This window comes from Falco biarmicus, chromosome 13 (assembly GCF_023638135.1).
Source record: "Falco biarmicus isolate bFalBia1 chromosome 13, bFalBia1.pri, whole genome shotgun sequence".
Classification (NCBI taxonomy): domain Eukaryota; kingdom Metazoa; phylum Chordata; class Aves; order Falconiformes; family Falconidae; genus Falco; species Falco biarmicus.
In genome coordinates this window covers 10943666-10952351 of record NC_079300.1, presented here as the reverse complement: position 1 = coordinate 10952351, position 8686 = coordinate 10943666, and the positions used below count along the sequence as shown (strand labels likewise).

General features: G+C 65.7%; 2 protein-coding genes across 2 annotated transcripts; both read left to right on the top strand.

The window, feature by feature from the left end:
• The first annotated feature begins 98 nt into the window (after nt 1–98).
• Nucleotides 99–6702, top strand: FAM131A (family with sequence similarity 131 member A). The gene is given in 7 exon segments (XM_056359187.1): nt 99–498; nt 500–543; nt 2162–2286; nt 3375–3468; nt 3760–3942; nt 4128–4256; nt 4672–6702. Coding segments are annotated over 7 exon segments (1077 nt in total). The 5' UTR covers nt 99–442; the 3' UTR covers nt 5118–6702.
• A 106-nt stretch (nt 6703–6808) lies between these two features.
• LOC130158318 (heat shock protein beta-7-like) lies at nt 6809–8661 on the top strand. The gene is made up of 3 exons (XM_056358970.1): nt 6809–7067; nt 7847–7998; nt 8473–8661. Exons 1-3 carry the CDS (start codon nt 6812–6814, stop codon nt 8659–8661), a joined length of 597 nt encoding a protein of 198 aa, XP_056214945.1. The 5' UTR covers nt 6809–6811.
• Nucleotides 8662–8686: the final 25 nt, after the last annotated feature.

Sequence of the window (8686 nt, the reverse complement as noted above, 5' to 3'; positions counted from 1 at the left end):
CTCAGCCCCCTCCTCTTCCTTCGCCCATCCTCCTCCTCCTCCCCGCGCCCCCCTCCTCTTCCTCCATCCCCCTCTTCCTCTTCCTTCAGCCCCCCTGTTTCTTCATCCTCCCCGGCTGCCTTCATCCCCCTTCTCCCCTCTCTCATCTCCCCTTCCTCCTAACCTCCCTTCCTCTTCCTCATTCTTCATCCCACTCTTCCTCCCGCCCTTCCTCCCCCTCCTCTCCCTCCTCCCTCCGTCTCCCCATCCTCCTCCTCTTCCTCCCCATCTCCCTCCCCTCCCTCCCGCCTCCCCCTCTCCCTCCTCTTCCTCCCCCAGCAGTGACGTCTCTCGACGTGCAGCTCCCCGGCCCGGCTCCGCACCGCTCGGGGCTCCGCCACCGCGGCCCGGCCCGGCCCGGCAGCAGCCTCCGGCGGGGCGCGGGCGCTGCCCGGGGCCGCCCATGCGGCCGGGGGGCGATGCGGGCGGCGCGGCGCTGGCGGTAGTGCCCGCACCGGGGCCCCCCCGGGAGCATGGGCTGCATCGGCTCCAAAACCACCATCGGTGGGTGAGCGGCACCAGGCTGGGACCGGGGGGCGGGTCTGAGGACCGTGCGGGATCTGGGGGTATGAAGGCTGGAGGGGGACTTGGGGGAGGGGGGTGCTGGGGGCGCGGGGGCTGTGGGGAGGCTGCTGTAGGGGGCGTGGGGTGATGCAGTGAGGGTGTTGGGGATACGTGGGGAGCTGAGAGGGTCTAGGGGGTGGGGGAGCGGTGTGTGGGGTGCTTTGTGGGGTTTGGGAAGCTATGGGGGCTGGGAGATGTGGGGAGGTATGAAGGTGGGGAGGGGAGCACAGAGGGTTTGGGGGGATACAGGGAGCTTGAGGGCTCTGGAGGACTCGGGTATGTATAGGGGGATGGGAGCTATGAATGGGTCGGGATCTGGGGGCTGGGGATGCTGATCTGGGGCAGCTTGGTGGTACAGGGGGCATGGGGAGATGGAGAGCGAGGATGTGTAGGGGTTGGGGGGGTTGGAGGGGCTGGGGTGCAGTGTTAGGGGAGCTGGTGGGTGGTGTGTGGGGTGCAGGGGGCTGGGAAGGGGTTGTGGGGCTGGGGTGCTTATGGGGGTGTTATGAGTGGGACAGAGGTGTTTGGGGGGCTATTGGAGGAGATATGGGGGCTAGCAGGGGTGGGCTGCAGGGTGTGGGGTGCTGCAGGGGTGCTGTGGAGGTGCCACAGATGTCCTGGGGGTGCTGCAGGAGGGATGGGGGCTGTGACTATGATCCGAAGGTGTTCTGGGAGCTGGGACGGTGCTGGGGGTGTTGCAGGCATGCTGGAGGGTGCTGGGGGTGTTGTTGCTAGGGTGGTAGGGTTGTTGATGCTGGGGCACCACCACGGGGTGCCCCTGCCCACAGCTGGGGGTGGGGGTGATGCCATCTGCAGCTTCCCCGGGAGCCAGGGGCTACCCACAGATAGGGGTTGGCAGGAGCGCTGCTCAGCTCCCCAAATCCCCCCTTACAGCCAGTTTACATCAGCTCGGCCCACCTTGGTGAAGGGGGAATGAGGCTCCTCAGGAATGTCCTGCCTTGGCCGTTGGGAACCGGCCTGGCCTAGGGGCCACAGTGACAGGGGACCCTGCCTGGACTCTGTGCTTGGGAGTCAGTGCCCGAGGTGTTGGGGACCCATCCATGTGGGGTGCTGGTGCCAGGGGATTGGGCTGTTGTGGTGGAGGTAGAGTGTGGGTGCTTTTATCCCCCCCTATCCCTTTTTGCTCCTCTCCCTCTGGCCCCAGGGATGTGGAACTGGGAAGGGGGATTTTGGAGATGGTGAAGGAATGCCAGCCCCTCCCCAGCATGGCCCAGTGCCGCCTCTCTCCACACACCTAGCGCCTGGCCCGCTCCGTCCCCTTCAGCCTGGCCCAGCTGCCCCCACCCCTCCCTAAAGAGCTGCCAAGCCGGGACAGGCGCCCGGTCCCCGGTGCCAGGCTGTGGCCCTGCGTTACCGCTGACACAGGTGGAAGAGTTGCCCGGGCTTGAGTCACTTGTGCCGCAGCACCTGGCTGCTCCGGGGCAGCCCTGCAACGAGTTGTGTCTGGTCTCAGATTTGGCGAGAAACTGCTGCCCTGAGGCTGAGGGGGCTGATGTGGGGACAGAGGTGCTGACACTGGCCCTGGCTCTTCCCACAGTGGCTGTGGACACGACGCTGTGCGTGGAGTGGAAGGAGGTGAAAGCACTGTCACCGCTGAGTGCTGCTCGCCCACTGCCCCGCCTGGTGCGCCAGGCCTCCTTCGACAGCCAGGACTTCCTCCAGGTACCACCAAGCCCCACCGTGCCCAGCCAGGGTCCTCGTGTGCCGTACCCCACGGTGGGGCACCTGTCCTGGCCATGGCCGGGGGAGCGGGGGGCTCTGGTGCCCGCTGCTCTGCTGCCCACCCGGCCCTGCCAGCAAGCAGCCGGCTCTGGGGCTGCTCTGACGTCAGCTGCAAGCCGGGCTGTATCCTGGGAGAAATCAGTCCACGGTGCCTCGTTGCCATGGCAATGCAATTTGTTGCGCGCCTCCAAATCCTGCATCGCTTCCCCCGTGGCCATGGGCTTGAGGCCTGGTGCAGCCAGGACAGGCAATGGGGACATGCAGCGGGATGTTCGGAGCGGGCACTGGGGAGCCTGGCCATGGTGGCCTTGCACACGCACATGTGTGTGTGTGTGTGTGCACATGCACAAGCTGGAGAGGACAGACAGTGGCACCAGCTAGCACAGGGCATGCACACGTGTGTGTGTGCGTGTGCACCTGTGCAGGTGTGTACAGCAAGTGTGTGTGTGCGGTACATGCACACATGGATTGTGCACAGTGAGCACACGTGTGCATGTGGTGAGTTCACATGTGCATAGTGAGAAGGGCCCCTGCAGTGAGGGGATGTGTGTGTGTGCATGTGTGTGTAGCAAGTGCACGTGTGTGTTTATGGTCTTGCATGTCTGTGAGTGTCTGTGTGTGTACACGTGGTTACGTGAGTAGGCACGTGTGTGCACCGAGCACGTCTGTGCGTGTATGTATGTGCATGCACTTATGAGTGCAAGATGTATGTACATGTAACAGCAGCATAGGGGGTGTACTAACAGCCTATGGAGGTATGCACACAGGTGCAGGTGTGGATATACCCACTGCCCTACATGTAGTGGCTGTAACCATCCCTCTGCATGCCTGTGCATGTGTGCCTGTAACACATGTGTGTCTGTAACACACGTGTGTGCACAGACACCACCGACCTCATGGGGTGGGCACCAAGCAGGGCTAAGCCTCCTCCCAGGCCATGGGGTTGACAGAGAGGGAGCAGTGGCAGGCAGCAGGGAAGGGGCGGGCAGTGTGGCCCAGGGCTGTGACACCCCTGCCCGCTCCTGCAGGTCAATGTTGAGGATACTGTCGAGATGCTGCCCAAGTCACGGCGCGCGCTGACCATCCAGGAGATTGCTGCCCTGGCCCGCTCCTCACTGCACGGTAACTGCTCGCCTGCCCGAGGGCGCAGGAGTGTGTGTGGGAGCATCCAGGGAAGGGGGGGTCTCCTGTGGCCGAGGGGGCTGAGCCTCTTGGGGCAGGCATTGGGGTCACTCCTCTGGGGTTTGGAGGGCTTAAGGTGTCCCTGGGGTCCCTGGCGGTACCCCAGAGGAGGGCACAGAAGTGTCATGTCTCAAGGGCTGGAGGCGGGGGGTGCTGGGTCCCAGGGTCGTGGGCTCCATGGAGGGGACTCGGGGTGTCCAGGGGGTGCTGACGCAGGGGCACATCTCGCAGGCATCTCGCAGGTGGTGAAGGAGCACGTGACGAAGCCAACGGCCATGGCGCAGGGCCGTGTTGCCCACCTCATCGAGTGGAAGGGCTGGTGCAAGCCTGTGGAGCCGCCAGCTGCCCTGGAGAGCGCCTTCAGCTCCTACTGCCACCTGAGCGAGGGCGAGCAGGAGGCACGCTTCGCTGCCGGTGGGCACCGCGCAGGGCACGGCCAGCGGGCACATCTCCCGCTGCGGCTGGGGGCAGGGGTGGTGGGGCTGCTTGTTCTCATCCATCCACTGGTGCCACAGCACTGTGGGCACAGGGATGCTGGGGCAGGGGGTTGTTGGGGGCACGTCCCAGTGCATGCGTGACCTGTGGATGTCCCCTGCCAGGTGTGGCGGAGCAGTTTGCCATTGCTGAGGCCAAGCTGCGAGCCTGGTCATCGGTGGACGGGGATGACTCCAATGACGAATCCTACGATGAGGACTTCATGCCCTCCACAGAGAGTTCCCAGCCCAGCGGTAAGTGCCACGGGGAGCAGGCACCCGCCGTGTTTTAGTGTGGGTGTTGGTGTCCCACTGTTGGTGCCAAGGGTTGAAGGAATGGGGTGCCTGATGCCTGGCCATGCTCCCCAGCCCGGCACCCCCTTACGAGGCAGGGCCCCTGCCTGGCACCATGGCAAAGCAGTGCCCATGCCAGGGATGGGGAAGCCCTGCAATGTGACACCCTCCCCAGTGCCAGAGCATATTTTGCTTTTCCTTTGGTTGTCACCAGTGCCACACACGCAGCAATTTGCGGGCAAAGGGGGCATGGTGCCTGCTGTGGGGCAGCTCCCCTCCCACTGCTCCCCTCCTGTGGGGCCCAGGGCAGTGGGGACCTGGCAGCCCCTCATGCCATCAGCCCTGGACTGACCCTGCACATCCCGATTCCCTGCAGAGCTGCCCGGCACGGTGCCTGCCAGTGCACTGCTGCGAGACCTACTGCAGGGCCACCTGTGCCAGCTGGGCGTGCGGCACGGCTCCTGCGAGCCCGAGAGCGACTCATCGCACACCCTCTCCCCCGAGACTCTCTGCTCCAGCCTCTGCAGCCTGGAGATGGTGTCCCCCTCCGAACTCACTGCCAAACTGCTGGGCTCCCTTGGGGGCGAGGACCTGCTGCTGCCCAAGCTGCCTGCCCCGGCCAGCCAAAGTGCCTTGCAGGGCCTGGCACGGCTCCGGTGCCAGGACTCCCTCTACTCCGTGTCCTACGCCGAAGCCTGCCTCTCACCCACTGAGGATGAGGTGGTGCTGAGCAAGGACTTCCCACTCCGCCGGAAAGTCTCCGACGTCGCCTCCTCTGGGGTGGCATCGCTGGAGGAGGAGGAGGAGGCCGAAGAGCCCTGATGCCCCCTGGGGTGCCCTGCCTCTCCGGGCGGGGGTCCAGCCCCCCCTGTCACAACCCTCTGGCCGGACCCTGTGCTGGGCGAGGGACAGGCCCTACCGCTGCTCCCCCTCGCTATCGGGGTGCAGGGGGGGTTCGGGAGACCACCGCAGCTCCCCTTCCAGCCAGTGTGCCCCGCCGTGCCCTGGCCCTGCTTGGCCACATCGTTGTCCTCCTGGATTTTTGCATGAGAGTGGGGAAGGGGCGCAGGGAAGGGCTTGAGGGGGTCCGACCTCTGCCCTGATGCCCAGATGTGCCCCCAGAACTGGCAGGACTGAATCAGTGGGGCTGGTTCTTCGCATGTTCCCCCCCAAACCCCACCTGGGCTTCCCTTTCGGGCACAAGCCCCCCTGCCCCGTTGGCATGGCTGAACCTCTCCGAGCACCCTGTGGTGCCCCCACTCCGTGCCTGGCACCCTCGGCTCAGGGCGGCTGGGGGGGGTTGGGGAGCAGGGGGCTTTTCTCTCCCCAGCCAGCTTTTATCGGACCGAGTTTTAAACTGTGAACTTCTGTCTTGGAGCACAGGGCCAGCGGGGGGGGCGAGGCGCTGTGAATGTGCCGCCGTGTCGGGGCTTTCTATACTTTTGTACTTGTGGGGGGCTGGCATGGGGAGACTGTGGGGCTGGGTGGGGGCCGGGTGGGCACAGGCCCCCAGGCTGGGGGCTTTGGGCCACCAGCGACAGCACCCACAAACCAGCACCGCAGCAGGGGGCTCAGCCCAGCCAGGGCCCCTCCGGTCTGCTGTGGGGCAATGTGGGGTGGAGAGAGGGGGGAGGCAGCGGGACTGATGTCCCCATCCCTGAGTCACTCACCCCTAGCAGGGAACCAAGTGCCTACATGAAGGGCAAACAGCCCCCCCATCCTGGCTGGGGGTGGCAACCCGGCTCGGGGGTCCCCAGGGCCGTGCCAGGGGTCCGGGCACGCCGTTTGGGGGAGGAATGCCAGTTTTTTGCCAATGCTTGCGCCCCGCTTCCCGCATGGCACGTGTTCTTGTGGGGCCGCTTGCCCGCTGCATGCTGCTCCTCGCCCGGCCCCGGCCACAGCCCCCCCAGCCCCGCACCCTGGGGTGCCCCCAGCACCAGCTATGCCTCTGCTCCCATGCACCCCCCCGCACTGCCCATCAGCCTCCACCGGGCACAGCACCCACTCTCCCTCCCTGCCGCGGGGTGCCTGGCACGGGGCTGGCCCCCCTCTCTCTGCATGGCCAAGCTGTGAGGGGGTGCAGGGGGCAGCCATGCTGATGGGCTCCCTGTCACCTGCCACCATCCCCTTTCTGGGGACAGCAGATGCTCCCCACAGCACCAGGATGGGCTGGGGGGCGCAGGGTGCCTGCAGATGGGGGGGGGGGGGCTATGCTCTGCGTGTGTGTGTGCACGTGTGCGTGCGTGCGTTTGAGTGTATGTGCATGTGCACGTGTGTGCATACCCGCGGGAGCTGCCTGAGCCCCCCGTCCTGCTGTGGCGGTGCCCGTGGGGGTGCCCATGGGGTGTCCACACCCCGGCACCCCCCCTCCATCCCGCCAGGTCTCAAATAAAGTCCATCGTGTGAGTGCTGTGGCAGGCACCTCTTCTTGTGGGTGGGGGGCAACTCCTCGCCGGGGGGCCGGGGGTGGCAGGCTGCCGGTGGCGACACATCCCTCCCCGCGGCCCCGCAGGGTGATGGCGAGGCCTCGGCCCTTATCTCGCATTCCTGGGGCCGGGGTGCCTAATTATGGGCATCTGGTGGTGGCAGGCAGCCGGCCCCCTCCCCAGTGCCGGGGCCCCGGGGGGGCGCGGGCAGCAGGAGCCACGGCCTCGCTTGCCTCAGCACCCATGTACCGTGCCTACGGCCAGGGGCATGGTGAGCCCCACTTCGAGGGGGACCGGCGGCACGGACCCTTCGGGGCACGGGCACACGAGGTCTTCAGGTACCCAGGTAATGGGGATGGGGGCGTGGGGGTCCTTGCTACCCCAGGGAGGGCCCCTCCGAGGACTATCCAACTGCCCTGTGCTTGGGCGTGGTGTGGGACACCCCTCAACATAGACCAGGAGGGCTGAGAGGGGAAGCCCGTCTGCCCCCCAACTGTCCTACGGGTCTCTGGGCTGTCCTCCAGCCCCCACCCTGTCCAGTCCCTTTGTGCATACCCCCAGGTCCCCAGTTGCCCCCTCCCCAGACCCTTCTGAGCCTCCCAGTGTCCTCAGAACCACCCCCATCCCCCTTTCCCACCCCTCCAGACCTTCCTGGCTGCCCTTATGTCCTCAGCCCCACTGAGCCACAGACCCCTCAGAGTACCCTGCTAGCCTCCCACTTCCCTGTACACACCCAGAGCCCACCAGTAACCACAGTGCACCCCCCAACCCACTCCCCCCGGATTTCCCTGGCTATTCTGTGTCCCCAGCCTCCTGCTCCATTCCCCTGCTGTCCCCAGGTTGTCCAGTGCCCCCCCAGACACCACCCCCCAGTGCCCTCGGGTGCCCCAGATCCCCCGGTGCCTCCTGCTACCCCCAGACTCCCACTCCAGACCACCCAGTACCACCCCATACCCCTGGGGCACCCAGTTCCCCCTGCAACCCTCTAGCACCTCCAATGTTCCCAAACCTCCAGTGCCACTTGCTACCCCCCAGCCACCCCTCCCAGTGTCACCAGGCTTTCCCACACTGCCTCAGCCCCTGGGTCCCATGCCCCTGTGCCTGGTAGCCCCCTGATGCTCACAGGGTCCCCAGGAGCCATGTGTCCCTGCAGCCTGGGCACCTGGGTGCGTGCCCAGGGTGACACCTACCAGGTGGTGGCCGACGTCAGCCAGTTCAAGCCCCCTGACATCGTGGTGACCATCTCCAACTGCCACGTTGCCATCCAGGCTGAGAAGGTGAGACGCCCCAGGGGGACAGCATATCCATTCTGACCCTGCTCTGGCCATGCAGCAGCGGGGGTCCTGCCCTGTGGCACCCTCTCCTGCAGTGAGAGCTAACTGGGAATGGCCCCTGTTGGCACTGGGGTAACTGGGGGCTGTCCTCCAGTGATGGGACAACAGGTAGTTCCTGCTCCACTGCGCCTCTCCTGCACTGGGGTAACTGGGCACTGTCCTCCCTGAGAATGGGGCAACTGGGAACTCCTGCCCCCTTGCATTCTTTGCTGGTGGTGATGGGGCAGTTGGGAACAGTCCTTGCTGGCAGTGGTGTCACTGGTTAACTGGGAACTGCCCTGTTGAGCTCCCTGCTGCAGCTGAGGTGACTGGGAGCTGCCCCATCACTAGCACTGGAGTAACTGGGAATGTGCTGTGCACCACCATGCTGTGCCTTGCCATGCCCTGACCCAGCATGCTGGCACTGCCTACCCACAGGTGGCTGAGGATGGCACTGTCTGCGACACCTTCACCCACAAGTGCCAGCTGCCTGAGGACACGGACCCGCTGTCAGTGAGCTGCACCCTCACCGAGGCTGGCACGCTGGTCATCACTGCCCAGCGCCATACCAGCACCCGCCCCGGTGAGCCCCCGCAGCTGCTGTACCGCAGCGAGGCCACGCTGTAAGCTGGCGCCGGGGTAAGGAAAGGAT

Bases quoted from the DNA above. Each gene is read 5' to 3' on its own strand.
- LOC130158318 (XM_056358970.1), top strand. From the start codon at position 6,812: ATGGCGAGGCCTCGGCCCTTATCTCGCATTCCTGGGGCCGGGGTGCCT. The intron at 7,068-7,846 runs GTAATGGGGATG...TGATGCTCACAG, and splicing joins CGAGGTCTTCAGGTACCCAG to GGTCCCCAGGAGCCATGTGT. The intron at 7,999-8,472 runs GTGAGACGCCCC...GCCTACCCACAG, and splicing joins TTGCCATCCAGGCTGAGAAG to GTGGCTGAGGATGGCACTGT.